Source organism: Pelophylax lessonae (genome assembly GCF_965119305.1).
Source record: "Pelophylax lessonae genome assembly, chromosome: 4".
Lineage (NCBI taxonomy): Eukaryota > Metazoa > Chordata > Amphibia > Anura > Ranidae > Pelophylax > Pelophylax lessonae.
In genome coordinates this window covers 200,154,589-200,181,431 of record NC_138771.1, presented here as the reverse complement: position 1 = coordinate 200,181,431, position 26,843 = coordinate 200,154,589, and the positions used below count along the sequence as shown (strand labels likewise).

Genomic DNA, 26,843 nt, shown 5'->3' with positions numbered 1-26,843 from the left:
ACTAATTTCCCGTGCCTACTGGGCACCAAACCTCAGGCCATGTAACCCATTGACCCCAGGAAACACACAAGTAACCAGCACGCCAGTAGCCGAGTCATGTGGCGATGCTAGCAATCACTGCAACAAAAGGTTGAGAAGAACAAGAAGGTAGTTGGCACACACTGAGTATAGATTTGCAGGAAGAGTTCCTCTTCAATAGTAGACTGTAAAAAAAAAAAGGGGGACGTATTGCCCAGAATTCCCCTGGTTCCAGTAGATTAAAATAGGATTCATCCTGCCCCATCATCATGGCCATGGCGGCGGAGATCCTGCTCATTGAAGTCAGGCAGTTGCATCCTGTGCACTTTCAAAGAAGTGATTCTGACCCCTGGCAGTTACCCGCAGCTTAGCCGGGATTAGCATAGTATAGGATAAGTGTAGCCTTTAAAGTCACCTCTTGACTCCCGCAAATTTTGATCTCCTGCGTTGCTCCTCCGCAAAGAAATACGGGTAGAATGAGATTTTTGCCCCATTATAATGAATAGCCCCCTTTTCCCTGACCAGGCAAAGTACCACTTTGCGGTCTTTATAGTTCAGGAGCCTGGCTAAGATTGAGCTAGGTGAGTTGCCAGGCGGGAGGGGTCTTGGGGGTACCCTGTATTCCCTTTCCACAGTGTAGAGAGGAGAAAAGGCCTCCTTGCCAAATACCTCCTGCAGCTATCCTTCAACAAACGACGTGGGGTCCCTACCCTCCACCTTCTCCGGGAGCCCCACTATGTGCACATTGTTGCGTCGCAGGTGATTCTCGATGTCATCCGTTTTGTTATATGCCTTGGAAGCCTGTTGAGTAGCCACCCTGACATCCCGAAGCAGGGGGGGGGGGCAACTGGTCTGCCACATCACTCACTCTGCCCTCCACCGCAGTAGTCCATTCTCTTAACTTCTGGAGGTCATGGTGCAGAAGGGACACAGTTTCCTGCAGCCCCCCAAACTTTTCTTTAAGGTCATCCACAGAGGCAGTGCATTTGTGTATGGCATGTAGGATCTCACTGATTGAGGGCTGAGAAGTGTCCTCTGAGGGTACATCAAAGATATCCGGCATAGGCTTGGTCTGAAAGTCTAAAGGCACAGTGTCATCTAGCAGGCCTGCATCATCTCCGTCCGCTTGTTCAGGGAGGCATGCAGGGACGGATCAGCAGAGAGAGGGAGTTTCTAGGTATAGTACAGCATATCCCTGGATTGCTCTTTATGCTTCAGGGGCTTAGTGGACTTACCCCCCTGCTCTGTCTTTTTCTCCAGGCCTCGTGATATCCTAGGAGGCTGCGACTGCCTGGCACCATCTTTGCCAGCATGGGACGCTGCGGCTTCTCCTTGGCTCCCCCGGGTCATCATTCGCTCGGTTCTGCTCCCCAGCGAGTCCTGACGGTCAGAGCACTAATGTGCGCCTACTGTGGTTGAATCCAGGCAGAATCGTATGTGAGGACAGGATAGTTCACAGTATCCTCAGCAGGAGCTCCGTGCAGCATGTCTGCTCACATGCCTCGTTAGGCCACGCCCCCAGGTACCCTCTCCTTGACAAGATGATGTTGGACTCCTGGTCCCAGGATGGGCACTTCCTGTTTCCCTTCTTCCCCTTCTCTTCTTTTCTTTTCCTGCATTTTGCTCTTTTGAAAAAGTTTTTCTTTCTCTGATACTTATTTACCAAAAATTGCCATGTACAGACCCCAGTTGGATACCCCGCATCAGACTTCCTCCCTGTGACTCCATATTTACTCCTGGGAAGTCAGAGTGATTATTTTCTAATGGAAGGTTGGTTCCTGTACAGCCCAACCAGACGCGTTTTTTTTCAAACTACATAAAATCGTTGTCATTGATGTTGCTACTTGTGTTCACCTTTTCTTTCTCCGGAAGGGTATAACTGCGTTTCGATTGTTCCTAAAACATCTTATACCATCCACATGTTCTGTGCAATTAACATCTCATTGTATGTGTTGCACACCTTTAAATAGAATTTTTCAAAATAAATAAAATGGAAATCACGATCGTAAAAAATTCCAAATGAAGAACCGGTTACAAAAGAGAGTAGGAAAGCCCCCCCAAAAATTCTTGGAAGAAAGGAAAATCTGTTAAAGTGAGATCAAACCCTCTTTTTTTGTGCTGTGTGCATCTGTAGGCACACAGTTCCTGGGAAGCCATTCCTCTGTTCCTTCCTTCCAGAAATTTGATTGAAGGCATCTGGAGCCTATTGCTCTACTGACTTCAAATTATCCTGTTAGAGAAAGACGCTGGGGGAACAGCGACATTGACAATGATACCAGGTAAGTGACCGACACCCATGTGTTCTTAAAGAATTGAGCTTAGTGTAACCTCTGCTGGAGGCCCCCTCTGCCATCCCTCCTTATTTTTTAGAGTTGGGAAAATCTTTCAGCAGTCAGCAATGCAGATAGCAGAGGAACTTGACCGCAGAGAGAAATCACACTCAGTGATTTCGATTGAGGCAAGAACACACTATAGAAGGATATGCTATGTTCATTTTTCATGTCAGAGACTTACAACCACTTTAATCAGTGTAATGAAAACACAGGCACAGGAAATTATGCAATCTCCCCTCCTAGAGCCCTTTTCGGTTCTAGCGAGCGAGGAGAGCGCATCTACTGTGAGTACACAAGCACTACACGGACACTAGTACATATAGGCAAATTTTTCACCCCCTGATCACCCCCCTTTTCTCTCCCTGTCACAATATCACTATATACAGGGTCCAGTTTTTTTTTTAACTGATCACTGTATTCGTGTCACAAGTGACGTCAGTTAGCGTTTAATTAGCGTCAATCCAGGATATCGTGTGATTGCCCACCACATATTCAGGATTAAATTTTAACCCTTTGATTGCCAGTGGCGCGCACACACATGCTAAATACCTCCATTACTAATATAATGTCTGAACAGATCAATATCTTTAATCAGATCAGAACTATATTAGCGTCCCCAATAGTATAGTATAGTGTTACCAAAATGCAGCATTAGCAGGATCAGCCCCGACACCTGCATTTAGCCCCTCCGCCCAGCCCCCAAAACGTGCAGTATCAGCAGATCACAGTCACTTCTGATACACAGCACACAAAACCGCAGCATTAGCAGAGTCAGGCCTGTGAGTCACACTAGGTACCTATAAATTTAATGGCCAAAATGTCCAAACAGAGATACACTAGTGAAGAGGCCTACACAATGCTGAGCATGACAGATGAGAGCGATGGGGAAGCCTCACTGTCAGAATCAGGCCCAGTATTGGAACCTGTAGAGAGCAGCGGCATTGATAGCTCTGAAGACGAAGTATTGGTCCCTGCTAAAGTCAGGCATACCCGACCCTGTTCCCAGGTTGATTAGGTGCAACAATCACATGGTTCTCATATGCAGCAGAGTGTCGGTACTAGTGCTGCTCAACCTTCTGGTGAACTGTCAAGCACCAGTGGCCTAGTACATCCTGGTCATAGACAAACCAGCACTGCAGTAACACTTGGTGACATGGCCAGTCCCATTAGTGCAGTTCAAGCTGGTGCGGTGGCTAGCACAAGTAGTGTCCTGTAGCCACCAAAAATTCAAAGACAAGCCACTAGAGCCCATAGTGTCCTTCCTGATGCGTTTGCAAATCCTGATTGGGAGCCCACCACTTCTGCAGCGCCCATACTCCCCCCCCCCCCCCCCCAATTCACTGGCCAACCCGGAATTCAGGTGGAAACAGCCGATTTTACCCCCGTTGGTTTTTATGAGCTGTTTTTCACAGAAGAGCTGTAGAGATCTATTTTGGACCAAAGCAATTTATATGTCGACCAATTTATTGCCGCAAACCCAAATTTGACCCTTGCCAGAGAGTTTGCATGGAAACATATCACTGTTTCTGAATTTAGAACCTTTCTGGGCCTCCTCAAGAGAGTTTTTAAAAAGAGTGAGTTGCGGTCATATTGGTCCACTGACCCAATTCATCATATGCCTGTGCCTGTGTTCTCTTCTTCCATGGCCAGGACTAGATATGAACAAATTTTGCGGTTCATACATTTCAATGACAATGAACTCTATTGTCCTCAGGGTGACCCTGGATATGACTGGCTCTACAAAATTCAGCCCCTCGTAAATCACTTCAACCAAAAATTTGTAGCCTTGTATGCGCCCAAACAAGCTGTCTGCATTGGTGAGTGCCTGAATACATTTTCTGGCAGCCTTGTTTTCAAACAGTTTCTCCCCAGCAAGCATGCCAGATATGGGGTCAAGATGTATAAGCTCTGCGACAGGGCAACAAAGGCTATACATGTAGTTTCCGGATTTACAAGGAAAAAGATAGCAGTGTGGAGCCCCCCGACTGCCCAGACTACGTAGAGAACAGCGGCAAGATCGTTTGGAACTTGTTGTCCACCTTATTCGGAAAGGGGTACCATTTATACGTGGACAATTATTACACAAGCGTGCCACTTTGTCACCTTTTTGATTCTGGAATTGGCGCATGTGGCACCGTCTGACCCAATCGCCAGGGCTTCTCCCAATGGCTTTTAGATGCCTGACTTAGACGGGGGAGAAGTGTAATCAATTGCTTGTAGTGAAGTGGAAGGACATATGGAATGTTTTCGTTCTGTCTTTCATTCACACAGATACAACAGTTGAAATTTACAACGGCCACTGGTGTTGTTGAGAAGCCCCTCTGTATCCACGAATACAACCTTAACATGGGAGGGGTGGACTTCAACGACCAGATGATGGCGCTGTACTTAACTGCCCGTAAGGCCAGACGCTGGTACAAAAAAGTGTCTGTATACTTATTCCAGTTGGCTCTGTTGAAAGCTTATGTGCTATGCAATGCATCAGGAAGAAGTGGATCTTTCCTAAAATTCCAGGAAGAAATCATTGCAGCCCTTTTGTATACAGGAGGTTCTATGGCCCAAATTCACAATCAGATACCCAAAGATGCAGTGAGCCAGCTGCATGAGAGGCATTTTCCAGGTGTCCTCCCTGGTATCTCTACCCAAAGAGCACCCCAAAGAAGATGTGTCTGTAGAAAACGAGGATATAGGTGTGACGCCCACAATTTTTGTCCCTCCTGTCCTGTTCAACCTGGTCTCTGCATCGGGGACTGTTTCTGTCGCTACCACACACTAGTGGAGTATTAGGATAGGGTACAGCCTAGGGCACACTTTCACACAGGGTCTCGAAAGATGTTAGATGGCTTTTGCATTTTGAGAGACCCTAGCTTGGAGCGTTAATAGTTTTTTTACAGTTAAAAAAAACCCATAAAATAAAAAAGCCAGAAATAGTTGTCGATTTATTGAGGTCATTTTTTGTTCTCACTGTTTTACTGTACTTTATAATATACTGCTATAGTGTAATGTTTTATTGTTACTGTTTTTCATTGTTAACCATAGTTTGCTTTGCAGATACCGCCATTCTACTGTATAATATTATATTGTAATACAAAAGAAAAGAATAATACCACACTAACAAACAAAAATCAAACAGCTGTTAGCACTACAATCGACAAGAAGTTGTGTACATATAAACTATATAAAAGTGCAGCGCTAAATAAATAAAAAAAATAATATATATATATATATATATATATATATATATATATATATATATATATAACATATATATATATATATATATATATACATACAGTATCTCACAAAAGTGAGTACACCCCTCACATTTTTGTAAATTATTTTTTATATCTATGATTTTTTTTCCTGTGAGATCTACAAGCAACCAAGCTGGATCTTGGCGATAGGCTGAATATACAGATCCAGTGGTCTTCCTAGCCAGCCAGCGTGCGCGCGCAGACCCCAGCTCCATGCTAGGTCAGCCGTGACATAGTCCCACCAGGGCTAAAGTGCTGGTCTGCGGATCAGACCTCAAAGAAGGCCTTGACTGATCTGCCTTTTCAAGGAGATTGCCTGTTTGGGGCTACCCTGGATGACATTATCAAAGGTCTCACCGGGGGTAAGAGTACCTTTCTCCCACAGGCTACCAACGGTAAGGTTATAGTTAAGGACCTGCGTCGCATACGGGGCCCCTCCTTTGCAGCACATAAGACGTTTTTTTCCTCCCTCAGGGTCAGTCAATGAGGCAAAAGTCCTTCAAGGACCCCTCGAGTGGTTATAAGCGACCCTGTTCTGGCAAACAAAAATCGAGTTTCTCCAGACCTGAGGACAAGGCCCCTTTTGGCCTTAAAGTGCGCCCTCACCCGTATCTGGGGTGGGGGGACGTCTTTGCCGGTTCCTGGACCTGTGGCTATCCCGGATACAAGACAGGTTCTGTGTGCGGAACGTTTTCAGAGCTTTTATTCAAGTCTGTTTGCGGTCCTTAGGAAGAAAGGCAAGGTGCATCCAATCCTGGACCTGAAGGCACTGAATTTCTTCGTGCGAGTTCAAAAATTCAAGATGGAATCCATTCGCACGGTGGTGGCTTCCCTACAAGAGGGGGATTTCCTGGCCTCCATAGACATCAAAAATGCCTACCCTCACATCCCAATATGTGCAGGACATCAATGGTTTCTGTGCTTTCCTGTGGGAGAGGATCATTATCCGTTTATGGCATTAACCCTTTGGCCTCGCCTCTGCTCCTCTGGTCTTAACAAAGCTGTTGGCTCCGGTCCTGGCGCTGTTACGACAGCGGTGGATATTTGGTCCTGGGTTATTTGGATGATCTGCTTCTCCATGCAGAGTCTCCCATGGTGCTGGTGACAAATTTGGAGATCACCATGAGAACTCTGGGAGAGTTCGGGTGGATTCTAAACCTTCAGAAGTCGTCCCTGGTCCCTTCCATGATACTGGACTATCTGGGCTTGACTTTGGACTTGTCCTCAGCCAGGGTGTTTCTTCCTCCGGAAAAACTCCAAAAACTTCAGACTGCGATTCAGCTGTTGCTGTCCAGAAAATGGTCATCCTTTCGGACCTGTATGAGAGTTCTGGGACTGATGGTGTAGTCCTTCGAGGGGGTTCCCTTCGCTCAATCCCACACGAGAATCCTCCAGAAGGAAATCCTTCTCAAATGGAACAAGAATCCAAATTCCCACGACAATCTGATCCAGGTGACCAGGGAGTCTCTGATATGGTGGCTTTGCTCCTTGGCACTCAAGAAAATCCTTCCTTCCTATATATTGGGCAATTGTCACCACGGATGCCAGTCTGTCCGGGTGGGGAGGGGTTCTCGGCAGGTTTTCTGCTCAAGGAGTCTGGTCACTGGATGAATCCAGGTTACCAATAAATGTACTGGAGCTGAGAGTGATCATGCTTTGCCTAGTCCACTGGACCGAGTACCTTCAGGGTTGTCCAGTGTGTATTCAATCGGACAATGCCATGGCTGTGGCTTATGTCAATCACTAAGAAGGCACCAAAAAGTGTTCTTGCGGCCTTGGAAGTGGCCAGCATGGGCGGAACACTTTGTTCCAGCTCTCTCCGCTGTTCACATTCCAGGAGTGGAAAATTGGCAGGCGGATTTCCTCAGTCTACAGACCCTGGATCAAGGGGAATGGTCTCTCCTCCTGGAGGTTTTCCAGCAGGTGTGCCTTCGTTGGGGCACTCCAGATGTAGATCTGTTGGCATCTCGGATCAACAGAAAAGTGCACTGGTTTGTGGCCCGCTCCCGGGGACCCTCCAGCAGATGCCACGGACGCGCTGGTGGCCCAGTGGGGTCAGTATCAGCTGATATATGCCTTTCCTCCTCTCAAGTTGCTGCCAAGACATCAGGGTCGAGGTGAAAGGGATTCCGGTCATTCTTGTGGCTCCGGACCAGCCTCGCCGAGCTTGGTACGCCAACCTGGTCAGGCTAGTCGCAGATGCTCCTTGAAGACTTCCTCTCAGGGAGAATCTACTGTCTCAAGGGCCAATCTTCCATCCTGCTTTAGTCGCTGGCTTTGCCGGCTTGGCTGTTGAAAGCCAGGTGCTGAAGGACAGGGGGTTGTCTGCTTCAGTGATTCCTACTCTGCTTAAAGCGAGGAAAGCGACTTCTAGGAAGATCTATCATCGTACATGGAATTCGTTTATTGTGTGGTGTGAGTCTCTTAGGGTTCCCCCTCGCTCTAACTCGGTGGCTCGGATCTTGGCTTTCCTTCAACGGAGAGTTGATCAAAAGTCAGATTCGCTCTTTGTACTCACGAATGGCCCAAGGAAAGACCTGCCTGCATCTGCTGCGACTATTTCCAGGTGGATCAGACAGATAGTTGTGCAGGCTTATTCGATTAAGGGTCAGGTTCCACCTCTATCTGTTAAGGCGCATTTTACTCAGGCGCTTAGTGCTTCCTGGGCTTTTCGCCATCAGGCATCTGTGGTTCAGGTTTGCAAGGCGGCCACCTGGTTGTCTGTTCACACTTTCACAAAGTTTTACAAGGTAGATGTGCTGGCATCTGCAGATGCCTCTTTTGGCCGCAAAGTTTTGCAGGCTGCCTTTTAAGGGTGTTTTAGTCTCCCTTGAGGGTGTTTGATTTTTTTTTTCAGGTGGGTCTCATCTTGTTGTTCTGATGAGTCCAATGTTGCCTGGTTGGCTATGCTTTAGCCTTGGGGAATTCTTTTTCTGCTGTTCCCACCCCTAGTTTTTATGGTACTGCTTTGGGATGTCCCTACTGATATGAAGATCAGACACTGCGTCCGTCAATGAACGATAGAGAAAATTGGATTTTTGTCTTACCGTAAAATCCTTTTCTCTGATGTTCATTGACAGATGCATTACCCCCCCCCCTGTATTTGACTTGAGTTGGTATTATTTTCTCTGACACTGCTTTGATACAAAACTGACATCCTATAGCAGGGAGCGAGGGTGTACCCCCTGGGACTGCCCATAGGCGTAGCTAGAACTTTTTTCTGCCTAGTGTCCTACTCCTGTAGGGGACAGTATAACCCTACTGATATGAAGATCAGAGACTGCGTTTGTCAGTGAACATCAGAGAGAAGTGAGACAAAATACAATTTTTTTCAACCTGTCACTACCTATTGCTATCATAGGGGATAATAAATAAAAAAAAATGAATGGAAAGGTGACAAAATAAAAATAAATAAATAAAAGCACCCCTGTCCCCCCCGTGTTTGCGCGCAAAGGCGAACACAAGCATCGACCTCATGTCATATGTAAACAGCGTAGCACCTCGAACGTCAGATCGAGGGCAGTAATTCTAGCAGTAGACCACCTCTGTAAATCTTAAGTGGTAACCTGTAAAGGCTTTTCTGTTTCAATATGTTTATTGGTATTCGAGGAGAATAAAGAATTTGATACAACACAAATATCGCCCATGCAGGGGCTATCAATGTTCAGGTAATACAGGAAGAATAAAGTTGTGACATAGATCGAAATTTATACAGCAATGTATACAGCAATGTAAACCTTTGTATCGTAAAGATAACAGTAAATGCTTAGTGTAACGGGGCAAAGAACAGGATAGAGAGAGAATTCCCTCCAGGGCTAGGTAAAGCTGTAAATCGCACATCATTGCCCAAACCCAAGCCACTCCAGGGTGGTTGACTCCGGAACAAACCCCGTAAGGTGCCGGAAAATATAAAGAAAGGGAGATAGAGAAGGGATCTAGGGAGCCATCAGGGAGGAGCTGGAAGAAGTTATAGTTTGAGAAAAGGGCGAAAAAGAGGAGAAGGGGTGAGTTCGGACTCGAGGAGGCCTCTACAAGCCGTCTGGAGTGAGGGGTACTCATAGGAAATCCATGGTCCCCAAATTTTAAGGAAATTAGAGTGTGAATCATTCACGATGCTGGACAATTGTTCCTGAATCATCAGGGCAGACATGTGAGACTTAACTCCTTGGAAGGCAAACTCTGGGTCTTCCAAGCTTGGGCTATGGTCCGCTTGGCTGAGATAAATAGGTAGGTGGCCAACTTCTGTTGGGATGCAAAAAACCTGTAAAGGCTTTTAAAGGTCTTTAAAAATGTATGTAGTCTGTCGCTGCTGCACGGGCATGTGCATTTTGAAAGCATGTCATATTTACATACATACTTTAGTCAGGTTGAAAAAAGACACAAGTCCATCTGGTTCAACCCAAAAAACAAAAAAAAAAAAAACAGTATTGAAAACCCAACCTTACAATCCCATATACACAATCCTATACCCTCAGTTGATCCAGAGGAAGGCAAAAAAAACCCCCAGCAAAGCATGATCCAATTTGCTACAGCAGGGGAAAAAAATTCCTTCCTGATCCCCCGAGAGGCAATCTGATATTCCCTGGATCAACTTTCCCTAAAAAAAATTTTTAGTACCCATTTATATTATGTACACCCAGGAAAGAATCCAGGCCTTTTTTAAAGCAATCTAGTGAGCTAGCCAGAACCACCTCTGGAGGGAGTCTATTCCACATTTTCACAGCTCTTACAGTGAAGAAACCTTTCCGTATTTGGAGACAAAATCTGTTTTCCTCCTAGATGTAAAGAGTTCCCCCTTGTCCTCTGTGTTGACCTTAAAGTGAACAACTCAACACCAAGTTCACTATATGGACCCCTTATGTATTTATACATGTTGATCATATCCCCCCTTAATCTCCTCTTATCAAGGGAGAATAAATTCAGTTCCTCTAATCTTTTCTCATAGCTGAGGTCCTCCATGCCTCTTATCAGTTTGGTTGCCCTTCTCTGCACTTTCCCCATATTCTTTTAAAAACTGGTACCCAAAACTGAACTGCATATTCCAGATGAGGTCTTACTAATGATCTGTACGGGGCAAAATTATATCTCTCTCTCTGGAATCCATGCCTCTGTTAATACAAGAAAGGACTTTGCTTGCTTTGGAAAAAGCAGCTTGGCATTGCATGCTATTATTAAGCTTATAATCTACCAGAACACCCAGATCCTTCTCCGCTATGGATTCCCCCAGTTCTACTCCACCTAGTATGTATGATGCATGCATATTCTTAGCCCCCAAGTGCATAACTTTACATTTATCAACATTAAACCTCATTTGCCACATAGTTGCCCAATGAAACCGTGCATTGAGGTCAGCTTGTAAGATGGAGACATCCTGTAAAGAAGTTATTCCACCGCAAAGCTTGGTGTCATCTGCATAGACTGAAATGGTACTTTTAATCCAAGACCCTATATTATTTATAAAGATAATAAAAAGTAAGGGTCCCAACACTGAACCTTGGGGCACACCACTGATCACTTTAGACCATTCAGAGTAAGAATCATTAACCACTACTCTCTGAATTCTATCTTTTAGCCAATTTTCTATCCAATTACAAACCGATCTTTCCAAGCCAGTAGACTTTACCTTACACATTAGCCGTGTGTGGGGAACTGTGTCAAACGCTTTTGCAAAATCCAAGTATACTACGCCCACAGCCACCCCTCTGTCCAAGGTTTTACTTGCCTCCTCATAAAAAGAAATCCGGTTTGTTTGACAACTTCTGTCTTTCATGAAACCATGCTGTTTGTTGAACTCATCTATGTGGTCTTTTATTAAACTCTCCAATATCTTTCCGAGTATAGAAGTTAAACTAACAGGTCTATAGTTACTTGGCAAAGACTTTGATCCCTTTTTAGGCAATAAAATTGGCTCTATGCCAATCCAGTGGTACTATTCCAGTCCTTAACGAGTCCCTGAAAATTAGAAACAAAGGTTTAGAAATTACAGCGCTCAATTCTTTTAGTATGTGTGGGTGGATGCCATCTGGTCCAGGCGCTTTATCCACCCTTATTCTGTCTAAATATTTCTGGACTATATCACTTTTGAGCCATTGTGGACCATTTGGGGCTGTATCAATACCGTCCTCATTATGGTCATGAGCTCCCTCCCCCATGCACCTTTGTATATACAGAGCTGAAGAAAGTATTTAATAAATTTTGCCTTCTTTTTGTCCCCAGTCACCCACTCCCCAGTCAGCCACTCCTGATTATTTTGTAAAGGGCCTACATGCTCAAACCTAACCTTTTTACTGTTAATATATTTGAAGAATTTTTTGGGGTTTGTCCTAGCATCTTTTGCAATCTGTCGTTCATTTTGAATTTTTGCGTCCCTGATTTCTTTTTTACATATTCTGTTATGTTCTTTGTAACAATTAAACAATGATAGTGTTACCTCATTTTTATATTTTTTAAAAGCTCTTTTCTTTTTATCTATAGCTTTTTTAACTTTTGCCGTGAGCCACATAGGTTTTATTTTTAGCCTTTTAAACTTATTACCCATGGGAATATACTTTTCTGTTCTGTGCTCATCGATGCCAATATTCCCTCCCAGTCTAAATCCTGAAGAGCAGCCCTCATCCTTGGAAAATTTGCTCTCTTAAAGTTGTGTTTTTGTATTTCCTGTATGCGTTTTTTTTGCTTACAGCTAACATAAAATGAAATCATGTTATGGTCCCTGCTACCCAGATGTTCTTTTATATGAACATTATTAATAAGCTCTGCATGGTTTGAGATTACCAGGTCCAACAGAGCATCATTTCTAGTGGGGGCCTCAATAAATTGCGCCATAAAATTGTCTTGTAATAGTTTTATACATTTTTGCCCTTTAACTGTTCCAGCAGTGCCATTACTCCAGTCAATGTCTGGGTAGTTAACATCCCCCATTATTCACTGTCCCAGCCCTTGCAGCCCTTTCTATCTTTGCCAGGAGCTGAGTCTCCACCTCCTCTTTAATGAATACACCTTACCTAAGGCACTGTTGTGTCAGTGTCTTAGCTGTGTGAACTGACTGAAGTGATTAACTCATTGGGGGGGGGGGGGTTAATTTACAATGCTGTTTGTAATATGGCAGCATAGAGGGGGTTAATGTTCTGCCACTGATGCATTAGTGACCAGTGGCAGTTAAGCAACCCCTTTGTGCTGCATCAGTGGCAGTGGCCTCATCAGTGTTAATTACCCCCTTTGTGCTGCATTAGTGACAGTGGCACCAGTGTCAGTTGTCAGTGTTAATTAACCCCTGTATTGTGCAGCATGAAATGGTTTATATACACGGACACTGGTGCCACTAATGCAGCACAAAGGAGTTAATGTCTGCCACTAGTCACTAATGCATCAGTGTCCAGTGGTGTATTTTATTTTTTTGCTGCCCTAGGCAAGACTTAAATCGTGCACCCTCATCTAAATTTGTCCCACCCCCACCACAGCATACTGTTCTTGTCTCAGGGTCTGATGAAGAAGCCACAGCTGTTCACAGTGAATGGCTATGGCTTCCTCATCAAAACCTTGGACATGAGGGCAGAGAATGGGGTCAGTGGGACATAGGACGGGGTCAGCAGGGCAGAGAATGTGGCGGCACTGGTAAGCACTGATCAGGAGCAATGATTAAGCTGAACTGATATGCAGCACTAGTAGGCGGCACTAATGCCATGCCAAAGAGGTAGCGGGAGATTAGGGAAGTAAACAAGTGGCTTAGGAGCTGGTGTAGTAAGGAGGGTTTTCGGGTTCCTGGAGAACTGGGCTGACTTATCAGTCAGCTACCGGCATTTTAGAAGGGACGGATTGCACCTAAATGGTAGGGTGCAACCGTACTGGGTGAGAAGATGGCCAACAAGTTAGAGGGGCTTTTAAATTAGGTGATAGGGGGGAGGGTACAGATGTAGAATTAGCCAGCGGGGAGCAAGGTTCATCGGGCACAAATGGGGACATTAACGGTATGGTGTTCAGAGTTCCTAAACTCAAGATGGGTATGGGGAAAAATCGCAAAAACAGCCTAAAAACAACATCAAATGAGGATATAGTATGCATTCGGTCAAAATTAAGAGGTTTGTATACCAATGCTAGAAGCCTGGCCAACAAGATGGGAGAGCTGGAGCTGCGGATGTATGAGGAGGACTTAGATTTTGTGGGGATTTCAGAGACTTGGTTTGACAGCTCTCATGATTGGCTGGCGACCATTCAGGGGTATTCCCTTTATCGCAGAGATAGAGCAGGTAAAAAAGGGGGAGGGGTAAGTCTCTATACTAAGAACACTGTTCAGGTAAATATGAGGGATGATATTAATAATGGAGCTATGGATGAGGTAGCATCCCTATGGGTAGAACTTCAAAGGGAAGGCACTATGAGGAAAGTAATATTGGGTGTTGCCTTATAAAGGGGGTTTAGCTGTAATCTCCATTAGATTGTTGCCTGATGAGGAGTTATGTATAAAACTCCTATAGTAATTGTAAATAGATGGATGTAAATGTTTATTTTTCAAGATATTGAGTGTTGATGTCAAACACATAGATGAATATTAGTGTAGACTTTTAAGTCTGACCAGCAATAGTAATTTGATTAACAAGTCCGTTTGAAATGCCAGCCTGCTATTTGCACTGGAAAACAAACTGATATGCAGATTAGTACCATCTTGTACTTAAGTTCCTGTTAGCCAGACATTATGGGGCCAGAAAATAATTGATAATCGTCCATGACAGGTCATCCCTTTATCTCGCCCTCTACTTCAAAGACTGTCCCTTTAGATATGTAATGAAGGTGGTTTTCTGTCCAAGGATGGACAATTTGGCCCAGGAGATGACCTAGCATGATTAATTCCCCCCCCCCCCCCCCAGAGAGGAGGGCTATCGAGAGGCTAGGTTATGCTAAATATAGGGGATGGGGAAATTGTCCAATCCTGAATAAGATACGCTCAGAGGGAGGAGAAGGGTAAGATTGCTACACCAATCAGAATGGCTCTGAGCAAGGCGATATGGTTCTATATTAGTGAAGGTGGGAAGGAGAGGAAGCTCTCTTGCATTGCAGACTAGGATGAAACTACTGGGGATGGTAACTATGGACTATATCTCTCACACTTAAAATGTATACATGCTTTTTCTCTTTTGTGTTTGAACACACGGCAGGCACCATGCCTGAAGTGAAAAGGTAACCTAACTCCATGCTCATACATACATGGTATTGTAAATGTGGCTATTGTGGGTAATTTGTAAATATCATATAAGCCAGGGGATTTGTACTAATAATGTGTTGTAAATACTGTTTAGTGTGTAATTTGTATATATATATCATGTAACCCTTTCAATAAATGTGTATTGCGGATTGAACTACCTCTTTTGTGTAAAGATCTCTCAGGATCTAGATGTGTATAGGTGCATGCTACTACAATGATTGGGGTGTATGCACATTTACACATTACAAAAGCCAACATTAGGCATATGCTATAGGCCCCCCAACCAGAGGGAGGAGGGGGAGGCAGACCTCCTATCACAGCTTGGAATTGCAGCAAGGATGGGAAATGTCATTATAATGGGGGACTTTAATTATCCAGATATAGACTGGGCAGAAGGAATCACGCATTCATCCAGGGCTCGGCAGTTCCTAAATGTTTTGCAGGACAATTTCATGGGTCAGATGGGGAACGCACCGACAAGAAACAATGCGGTACTAGACCTACAGATTACCAACAATATGGACCTGATCACGGATATCGAAATACAGGGCTACTTAGGAAACAGTTTCAGTATAAATCATAGTAATAGGAAACACAAGGATAATATAAGGACACTGAATTTCAAAAGAGCCAACTTCCCTAAACTGCGCTCTTTGCTAGACAATATCAAATGGGATAGAACCCTGGGAACAAAGAACACAGAGGAAAAATGGGAGTGCTTCAAAAGCATACTAAACAAAGGGATTTGCCAGTGCATTTCAAAGGGGAATAAATTTAAAATAGCAAAACTAAACCTTGGGTGGCTAATTTCCAACATAGAAATGCATATTAATGCTAAAGAAAAGGCCTTCAAAAAATACAAGGCTGAGGGGTCATTGGCAGCATTCAAGCATGACAAAAGAGTGCAATAGGAAATGTAAAGGCAAAATCAAGCCGTCAAAAATAGAACACGAGAGACATATAGCGGAAGAGAGTAAAAAAAAAAAAAAAACCAAGAAATTCTTTAAGTATATAAACAGTAAGAAAGCGAGACAGAACACATTGGGCCTATAAAAGACGATGACGGGAATATGGTCACAGAGAGAAGACAAAAGTAATAAAATAATTTCTTCTCTTCAGTCTGCACAAAAGAATTGGGGGCTACACTAACCCAGCTTGTAATGATAAATTAAATAATACACCTCAGGAAGTACCCTCATGGCTAAAAGAAGATAGACTTAGAAGCAAACTAGAGAGACGTAACCTAAATAAATCACCGGGACCAGATCGCTTACACCCGAGGGTTCTTAAAGAACTCAGCCAGGTGATAGCCAGACCATTATTCTTGATCTTTACGGCTAGTCTGCAGACGGGTATGGTGCCAGCTGATTGGAAAAAAGCCAACGTGGTACCAATATTTAAAAAAGGCCCGAGATATATCCCAGGTAACTATAGGCCGGTCGGCCTAACATCAGTAGTCTGCAAGATTTTGGAGGGGACGTTAAGGGACTATATACAAGACTTTAGTAATGAAAATGTTATTATCAGTAGTAATCAGCATGGATTCATGAAAGATCGTTCTTGCCAGACCAATCTATTAACCTTCTACGATGAAGTGAGTTGCCTTCTAGATAAAGTAAGGCCTGTGGATGTGGTGTATCTGGACTTTGCAAAGGCATTCGACAGTTCCCCACAATCACTTACTGTACAAACTAGGGTACATAGGTATGGACCATAGGGTGAGTACCTGGATAGAGAACTGGCTCCAGGGGCGAGTCCAGAGGGTGGTGATAAATGGGGAGTACTCGGATTGGGCGGGTGTGGAAAGTGGGTCCCCCATGGATCTGTCCTGGGACCAATCCTGATTAATTTATTCATAAATGATCTAGAGGAGGGGATATCTAGCACAATCTCGGGATTTGCAGATACTAAACTAAGCAGGCCAATATCTTCTATGCAGGATGTGAAAACCTTACAAATAGACCTGAACAAAAAAATGGGGTGGGCAACTACATGGCAGATGAGGTTTAATGTTGAAAAATGTAAGGTAATGCACTTAGGCTAGGCCTTAGAAACACGAAAGCAAACTACTTGCTATGGGGGTAACCTCTGGGTGAATCTAAGATGGAAAAGGACCTGGGGGTACTAGTGGACATTAGGCTTGGCAGTGGCATGCAATGCCAAGCCGCTGCAAGCAAAGCCAACAGAATACTGGCATGTATAAAAAAGGGGATTCACTCCAGAAATAAAGACATTATTCTCCCACTTTACAAGACTCTGGTGCAGCCACATCTGGAGTATGCCATCAAGTTCTGGGCACCGGTCCTCAGAAAGGATGTGCTGGAACTGGAAAGAGTCCAGAGAAGGGCAACAAGAATTATAAGGGGAATGGAGGACATCAGCTATGAGGAAAGACTGCAAGTATTTCTGCAAGTAATACAAGTAAAGACTGCAAGTAATTCTTTCTGGAGAAGAGACGCTTGAGAGGGGATATGATATCAATGTACTGGTGATGACCCTAGCATAAGGAACAAACTTTTCAGAGAAAGGAATGCAATAAGACACGTGGCCACTCACTAAAACTAGAGGAAAAACGGTTAAACCTAAAATACGTAAGGGGGTTCTTTACTGTCAGAGCAGTAAATATGTAGAATTCTCTTCCACAAGCAGTGGTATCAACAGGGAGCATCGATAGTTACAAAAAACTATTAGATGGGCACCTTAAAGACCACAAAAGGATATATAATGTACGGTTAACAGCAAACCCACACATACACATCATAGGTTGAACTGGATGGACTGGTGTAGGCATAGATGGGGAGGTGGTTCAATGGACGGGTGTAGGCATAGATGGTGAGGTGGTTCAAGGCTGCCAGCCCTCCTCTGCACACATGCCATGAGTATATGTAGAATTACACCCCAAAATACATTCTGCTGCTTCTCCTGAGTACAGGGATACCACATGTGTGAGACCTAGTCATGTACAGGACCCTGAAAAACTATCACCGCCTTCAGGCTTTCTAAGGGCGTAAATTGCTCATTTTACTTCCTCACTACCCATCACAGTTTCGGAGGCCCTGAAATGCCAAGATAGCACACCCCCCCAAATGACCCCATTTTAGAAAGTAGACACTCCAAGGTATTTGCTAAGAGGCATGGTTAGTATTTTGCAGATCTTATTTGTTTTTGAAAATGGAGAAAGAAAAGGAAAACTTTATTTACTTTCTTTTCTTTTTTAAATTTTCTAAACTTTGTGACAAAAAGTGAGATCTGTAAAATACTCAACATGCCTCTCAGCAAATAGCTTAGGGTGTCTACTTTCCGAAAAAGGGTCATTTGATGAGTTTTGTGCTATATTGGCATTTCATGTCCTCCGAAACTGTGATAGGTAGTGAGGAGTGATATCAACAATTTACGCCCTTAGAAAGCCTGAAGGTCACGATTGGTTTTTGGGGTCCTTTACGCGGCTAGACTGCCAAAAAGTATCCCTGTACTTATTTTTTGTCAAACACTTGTGACAAAAAAAAATGTAAATATTTAATGGGCTCAACATGCCTCTCAGCAAATTCCTTGGGGTGTCTACTTTCCAAAAAGGGGTCATTTGGGGGGGGGGGGGTTGTACTGCCCTGCCATTTTAGCACTTCAAGAAATGAGATAGGCAGTCAGAAAGTAAAAGATTCAAGTATAAACACCATAGTTTGTAGACGCTATAACTTTTTGCAGATCAATAAATATACGCTTATTGGGATTTTTTTTGTTAATCAAAGACATGTAGCTAAATACATTTTGGCCTAAATGTATGACAAAGTTGAGTTTATTGGCTATTTTTTATAAGATAAAATGGAATATGTAATATTTTCTCAAATTTTTCAGTCTTTTTTTTTTTCATTTATATCGCAAAAAAAAAAAAAATCCCAGTGGTGATAAAATGACACAAAAAAAAAGTTCTATTTGTGGGGAAAAAAGAACATAAATTTAGTTTGGGTACAGCATTCCGTGACTGCGCAATTAACAGTTATAGTCGCGCAGTGCCAAATTACAAAAAAAATGGCCTGGTCATTAGGGGTAAAACCTTCCGGGCCCTAAAGTAGAACTTCACCTGAAAGGGGAAGTTCCACTTTAAGGACTTGTCCCCTGCTCCTCTTGCACAGTTGGTACTGTCGAGGAGCGGGGGGGGGGGGGGAAGGTACCTACTCCCACTTCCTGCCTCCCTCCCCCTGCAGTCTTCTGGGACACTGAAAAGTACCAGAAGACTGCATCCACCAATCCAGGATGCACTGCATGACTCGCACATGCGCAGTAGGCACCCGACTGTGAAGCTGCAAGCTGTCACAACCGGGTGCCCATAGTGAAGATGCGGGTGCCACTGAGGGCCCGAAGCTCCTCTTTAAGTGGTTAAGGTTTGTAGTCTTAGATTCGGTCTACAAATGTATACTGTATAAACTGGCTTAAAGACAATATTCAAAGAATCGTGCTAAACGATTCATACTCTGAATGGTGTACCCCTAGGTTCGGTGTTGGCGCTCTTACAATATAAACTTTTTTTTAATGATACAGAAATCTGTTTGCAAATATTATCATGCTATGTACTAAAATAAAGTCCTTACAAGATGTCCCTAACTTACAAACAAATACATTTATTGGGATTTTTTTTAACCAAAAGTATGTAGTAGAATACATATTTTTTTTTCATTTTTTTAATTGAATACAAAATAATTTTTTTTTAAATTTGTTTTTTTTTTCTTTGTTTTAATGCTTTTTTTTTTTTTTTTATTCGAATGGGGCTCAAGACAGTTCCCTTTCTTCTTCACCACGCTGCATATGGAAGAGTGTACTGGTTATGTTATGAAAACATCAGTAAAGGCTGATTTAAAAATAAAATTTGCATATTTTAGCTTGTGTGTAGAAAGTTAAAAAACCGATCCTTCCCTGTACATTATGGGCAAATGTTTTGCAAAATTTACACTTTCATACTGTAATGATAAGAGTGCATTATAGTGTGCAAGTAGCCATTTTTAAATCGTATGTTTCTTATGTGTTCAGTAATAACTAGTAGAGAAAACAAAAATGAACTTTAAATATACACCCTAAAACAGATGTAAAGTGATATGACAATTTAAATGTAATCTTTTTAATCTTTCCAAAGATAAAAAGCCACAGCATGTTGATATGTGCAAAGCAGTTTTTTTAAGTGGAAGAAACAATAAAGAGCTCCCAATGTCCCCAATCATTGCTCCTTCAAAATTGTGCTTAGATGATTCTGAAATTTTGTAAGTAAAATGTAATTAGTTTCTATAATTTATGTTTCTCATTGATTAGTTATATAAAGTATTGCTTCCAAATTTAAAAACATTCTGCAAATCATGTAAATGTAGGCTATAGAAATCCGTACACTTGTTTATTGACCATGTACCAGAAAAATGTGTGGCTTTCTGAAAAGAGGATACATAAAAATATTTTTAGTACAAATTTTTAATTTAGAAACAAGCTGTGGTGGGGTAGATCCTCAGTCTAAAAATAAATGAATATTCTTAACAACCTCAAATATAATAAATCTCAATAACCATCAAATATTTAGAGAGGGAGGCACACCCTCGTTTCCCCACTTTCGGAGAGTTTAATTAATATTTTTGCTTTAGTATGTTTCCCAGGACAGTGTCCAGCTCAAGCCATTTGTTTGACACACCTATTTGCCTAGAAAATGGCTGTTGCTGCTTTTTTATGTTTGGCTCCCACTGACCTCAGTGGGGTTAGAATCGGGCACCGAACCTCAGTAATGTTCGCTGAACCAACCTCAGTTCAAACCCATGTACGTTTGGCTCATCCCTACTAGTGATATTAGGAGTCTAACGGGCCCCTAATGTGTCCTTAAAGAGAACCTGTCACCTGCACTAAGCTTTTACATTGTGTTCAGCTTTCTGCTGTCCTTTACCACTGTGTGTATGCCCACATGTATGACTCTATATTTTTTGTTTTTGAGTAAATCTGCTATAAAGCGGTCGGTAAGTGGTTAATTAAAAACCAAGTACCTTTTAACTAATTGATATACAGCTGTCACATGACCCAACTCTTTCTCAGCCTGTCTGCAGGGAAACATAAGCAGGAGGAGCTTTTAGTCCTCTGCTTCTGGTCACATGGTCACAAAAAAAAACAGCCTTTGAAATAGAGTAAAAATAAAAAAAATATCAACAAACTGTTTTAAATTGGCATACAAATATGTATTAGTAATCAAATCTTTATTATTTTGTGAAAATAACATGGTGTGGGTGGATTCCTGCCAGTCAGCAGGTGTGTTTCCCCCTCAAGCTTGTATCTTAGAATAGGAGGGAGTTGAAACCCCCCTTAATCTACATGTAATATCCCACCGCCATTGTGTTTAGCTGGTTAGTGGGCATAGAGGAGGAGGGAGGGAATGGACTGTCATTTACCACTGTGTATACAGTATCTCACAAAAGTGAGTACAACCCCTCACATTTTTGTTAAAATATTTTATTATATCTTTTCATGTGACAACACTGAAGAAATTACACTTTGCTACCATGTAAAGTAGTGAGTGTACAGCTTGTATAACAGTGTAAATTTACTATCCCCTCAAAATAACTCAACACACAGCCATTAATGTCTAAACCTCTGGTAACAAAAGTGAATACACCCCTAAATGAAATTGTCCAAATTGGGCGCAATTGGTGTGTTAAATTTGGTGTTATCGCTCTCACTCTCTCATACTGGTCACTAGAAGTTCGACATGGCACCTCATGGCAAAGAATTCTCAGAGGATCTGAAAAAAAGAATTGTTGCTCTACATAAAGATGGCCTAGGCTATAAGAAGATTGGCAAGACCCTTAAACTGAGCTGCAGCACGGTGGCCAAGACCATACAGCGGTTTAACAGAACAGGTTCCACTCGGAACAGGCCTCGCCATGGTCAACCAAAGAAGCTGAGGGCACGTGCTCAGCGTCATATCCAGAGGTTGTCTTTAGGAAATAGATGTATGAGTGCTGGCAGCATTGCTGCAGAGGTTGCAGGTGGGGGGGGCAGCCTGTCAGTGCTCTGACCACGGGGGGGGGGGGGGGGGGGGCAGCCTGTCAGTGCTCTGACCATACGCTGCACACTGCATCAAATTGATCTGCATAGCTGTCATCCCAGAAGGAAGCCTCTTCTAAAGATGATGCACAGAAAAGCCTGCAAAAAGTTTGTTGAAGACAAGCAGACTAAGGACGTGGATTATTGGAATCATGTCCTGTGGTCTGATGAGACCAAGATAAACTTATTTGGTTCAGATGGTGTCAAGCGTGTGTGGTGGCAACCAGGTGAGGATTACAAAGAAAAGTGTGTCGTGCCTACAGTCAAGCATGGTGGTGGGAGTGTCATGGTCTGGGGCTGCATGAGTACTGCCAGTACTGGGGAGCTACAGTTCATTGAGGGAACCGTGAATTCCAACATGTACTGTGACATACTGAAGCAGAGCATAATCCCCTCCCTTCAGAGACTGGACCGCAGGGCAGTATTCCAACATAACGACCCCAAACACACCTCCAAGATGACCACTGCCTTGCTAAAGAAGCTGAGGGTAAATGTGATGGACTGGCCAAGCATGTCTCCAGACCTAAACCCTATTGAGCATCTGTGTGGCATCCTCAAATGGTAGGTGGAGGAGCGCAAGGTCTCTAACATCCACCAGTTCTGTGATGTCATCATGGAGGAGTGGAAGAAGACTCCAGTGGCAACCTGTGAAGCTCTGGTGAACTCCATGCCCAAGAGGGTTAAGGCAGTGCTGGAAAATAACCGTGGCCACACAATATATTGACACTTTGGGCCCAATTTGGACATTTTAACTTAGGGGTGTGCTCATTTTGGTTGCTGGCAGTTTAGACATTAATGGCTGTGTGTTGAATTATTTTCAGGGGACAGCAAATTTACACTGTTATACAAGCTGTACACTCACTACTTTACTGTGTAGCAAAGTGTAATTTCTTCAATGTTGTCACATGAAAAGATATAATAAAATATTTACAAAAATGTGAGGGGTGTACTTTTGTGAGATACTGTATGCCCATATGTGTGACTCTATAGTCACATGGGTTGCTGAGAGGTGATAGGGAGGAAATGCTCAGCATATAAACTCACTGAAAACTGAGGATGTGCGTAGTTGCCAATACTGCTCTGAAAAATCCCCAACTGAATTGGCGACTTGGACAGAAGGAGGAGAAAGAGATCAGCAGCATCAACCAGGTTTTTTGCAGCATATGGAAAACTATTCTAATACTCTTTACTGTGTCCTGTGGAAGCCTCTGGACACGATTTCCACCCTCTCAACCACAGATATCCAGTCTCTTGACACACTTCTCTGCCCTCCTTTTCCTTCCTCTGTACTCTCAAGCATTGATCCCAATCTCTAAACACACCTCCCATCCTCCTTTGCCCTTTCAAGCACAGATGCCCAGCCTCTGGACACTCCTCTCCACCCTCCTTACCTGCTTGTAGACTCCTAAGATTTTTGAAAATAATATCCCAGGAGTCATTGATAGTACTCTCTACATTAGCCTTGGCAATCAGAAAAGGAAGTACAGCAGGAGAAATAAAAACAAAACGTATGTAGAGAGCCAAAAAAAAAAAAAAAAATTGTTTTTTACTATCCAATAGTGTTTCTCATGTATCATCAGGGCTTTTAAAGGGATGACCCTGCCGGTGGTACCCAATGTGGTTCCCGGGCTCTTACATTGCTTAAGGACCATGAGAAACTGCTTCACATGTAATAACAGGAGGAACCCGGGGAACATCCATTCCCTGATACCTCCTGGGACTAATGAGCCTGGAAGTGATGTGTATTACATCATTTTCAGGGTCAGAGTTGTCATTCTTTGTTCCAGTGTATCCTGAAAATATGCGTTTGGTAAAAAACTGTGCACACACCTATTGTGAGAAAGAAAATTACAGCTACCACAATTTTATTCTCCATGGTCTCTGCTTTCAGAAAATATATAATTTTTGGGGATTTGCAGTAATTTCTAGCAAAAAAAATGCAGATTTTAACGTGCTCAAAAAAAAAAGAAAAAATTCCCCAAGTAGGCAAGTGTTCAGAGAAGACCAATGTCACTTTGCCTATTTAGAGCAAGGCGATATAGTGTTCTGGAAAAGCCCCACTGACCCCAATATACTTACTTTACCTGCTCTTCCTCCCAGCTCCTTCTCAGCTGATAAGAATACTCACACTTCTGGGTATGGAGGAGCTTGTTACCTGCTCCCCTACAATGCTGTCCAGATCTAACTAACAACTATGCTGATAGGAGTGTGATGTCACAACTTCTCCAGGTAACCAACACAGCCAATTACTGCAGGATGTAGAGGAGCTGCAAACACATGCATATATGGTGAGTTAAGGGGGTCAGGGGATGTCCTTTCCAGGAACACTTTCCTCTTTGCCCTGTATGGGTAACATGACCGTGTCTTTTTAAATGCAAAGTCTAAACATCCATATCTCTTAAAGTGCATTATGGAGATATTTACTGCAATTTTTTTCCATAAAACGATCCCTAATGATAAAGTTGCCACCACCTCCCTACCAAGGTAAGTAAATAGTTTTAGAATGTTTTTTTTTTAGTTATGGACCAGTTTATTCAAGTTTTAAATGTGTGTCAAAAAGTGTCTTTGCGCTGTGGTAAGGTGGCTGCTGTCACAAACAAGCATAAAATTTATGTAAAAAATGTGTGGAGCACCAAAAGAAAAGTAAACAAAAGTCCTTAGTAAGATTATTAAATGTAGTCCTCCATAATAGGAACAGAAAAACGTAATCGAAAAGTCCAGCAATGAAGAGAAACCAACTCCAACACCTCCTGAAGTGAACATGTAATTAAGGGCTCAGAGGGCAGCCACTGCATCCCAGTGAAGTGAACACTCACCAGAAGTGATGGCTGCCATTACAACAGCACGCACGCTTTTAGTGTGTATCTGTCATCCAGTGAGGGATATGCCTAGTAAGCCGTCAACCGACACCTCTCATCAGGGTTATGCTATGATAAATATAGCTCACCAGGAGCCAGAAGTAATCGTCATAGTATAGTATGTTTAATCTAAATTACGGCCTGATCTTATCTTTATAATTCTGCCCTCTTGGTCCTCTTGCAGTTTGATTGTGTGTTTTTCTGTTCCTATTATGGAGGACTACATTTATTATTCTTACTAAGGACTTTTGTTTACTTTACATATTTTTGAGATGTTTAGTGTTCTTGTTCACACACAAGTAACTTAGTATTGATTAAATTGTGGCTTTTTATTCTAGTTAGCTGTATATATTTTGTAATGAAAACTTCAATTTTAGATCATTACAGGTGACAACTGAAGACAGCACAATGAATCCGAAAACATCACATTTTCCACTTGATCAGGTACTCAGTTGTTAACTTTTGCAAGAATGATTTAGATTATTGTATTTGAAGTTGTTTCTTTTTATTGTTAAAAATTTACTGTATATGTATACTTACCGTACATTAGCTTTTAGAGCTTTCACCCAAAATTCACACTTTTTCACCCAAATTCAAATTTCACATTCACTTTATTACAGTAGTTTATGCCCATTTTCAAAATAGATTCACTCATGATTAACCTGGTAGGAATAGCATCAAACGTTTACACATAATGACTTAGCAGTATGAAAGTCCCACACTATCAGCAGCCCAGTGTGTAGTAATAGTGGGAAGCGGCCTCAGCCTTGGTTCCTCCTATGCCACACCCCTGGTCATTTTTCCCCACCCCCAGGGCTTAGTCATAGAGGTAATTTACACATGTTCCCCCACATCTGTTCTTCAATAGGATAAGTGCTCTGCTTAACTAATCTTCTTTATCACTCAATAAATGCGCCTGACATTAAACTTTTTTTTTTACCTTAAACAATATTCAGAGTAATCCCTGATTTTGAGTAAATGAGTATTGTACGGTGATTTTTGCTTTGGGGCTGTGGAAATTTTGTTTTTGTCTCTGGAGCATGCTATATTAATACAGATTCTGCACTTTCATGTTTTTGAGGTTTTTATTTTAGTCTTTTTTTTTTTTTTACCTTTTAACTAGCAAATACAATTTAAGTTTATGTGACATTAACATCTCTTTATGATGTGTCATTTTTTCCTGAATAAAATGCGTAACACCGCAATCAATGCTGCCTGTACCTTACACAATCAAAAAACACAAACCAGTTATGAGTGATGTTTTTTAAATTAAAATAAAGTGGTTTAAAGTGAAATACTAAACACACACTGTATATTTACATTGTCCCTTCTATTTATGTATGTGGATGATGGCACTGTAATTATTTTAGCCACTTGACCTCCGAAAGATTTGCCACCCTTCAGGACCAGGCCATTTTTGCGATATGGCACTACGTTCCTTTAACTGACAATTGCGTGGTCATGCAACACTGTACCCAAATAAAATTTGGGTAATTTTTTCCCCACAAATAGAGATTTCTTTTGGTGGCATTTGATCACCACTGCGCTAACAAAAAAAAAAACTGACAATTTTGAAAAAAAAACACAATATTTTTTACTTTCTGCTATAAAATCTATCCAATAAAAAAATGTAAAAAAATCTAGTTTCTTTGAGTTTAGGCCAATATGTATTTGGCTACATGTTTTTGGTAAAAAAAAAAATCCCAGTAAGCGTAAATTGATTGGTTTGTGTGAAAGTTATAGAGTCTACAAACTATGGGATATATACTGGAATTTTCATTTATTTAATTTTTGTATACTAGTAATGGTGGCGATCAGTGACTTGTAGTGGGACTGCGATATTGAACTCGCATAAATTCAACCTTAAAGTGTGACCAATAAGGTTGCATGTGAAAGCTCAATAAAATGCTAAAAAACTGTGCAAAGTGCAATATGAATCAAAATTATATGATGGATATAAAGTCCATAAAGTAAGTGACAGCAAAGTAAAGTGCTGGCTGTTTCACAATTTACAGCCACTCCAAAAGGTGCTCCAATGTGGCAAAAGATGCTATATGTATGCAGATGGACTCTTACCCAAACAAATTGATCTTGGTTACATAGATCACTAGCCTGCATT

At 42.3% G+C, this 26,843-nt stretch overlaps 1 protein-coding gene across 1 annotated transcript in view; it reads left to right on the top strand.

Moving 5' to 3' along the window:
* The window catches only part of REDIC1 (regulator of DNA class I crossover intermediates 1), a gene marked incomplete at both ends in the record, with an annotated part of 108,956 nt that extends 83,990 nt beyond the window's left edge, over window positions 1-24,966 (top strand). The window contains 2 exons of the mRNA XM_082253534.1: window positions 19,930-20,053; window positions 24,909-24,966. Coding sequence (XP_082109660.1) covers window positions 19,930-20,053; window positions 24,909-24,966 — 182 coding nt within the window. The remainder of the gene's footprint in view (window positions 1-19,929; window positions 20,054-24,908) is intronic.
* Between the last annotated feature and the right edge of the window lie 1,877 nt (window positions 24,967-26,843).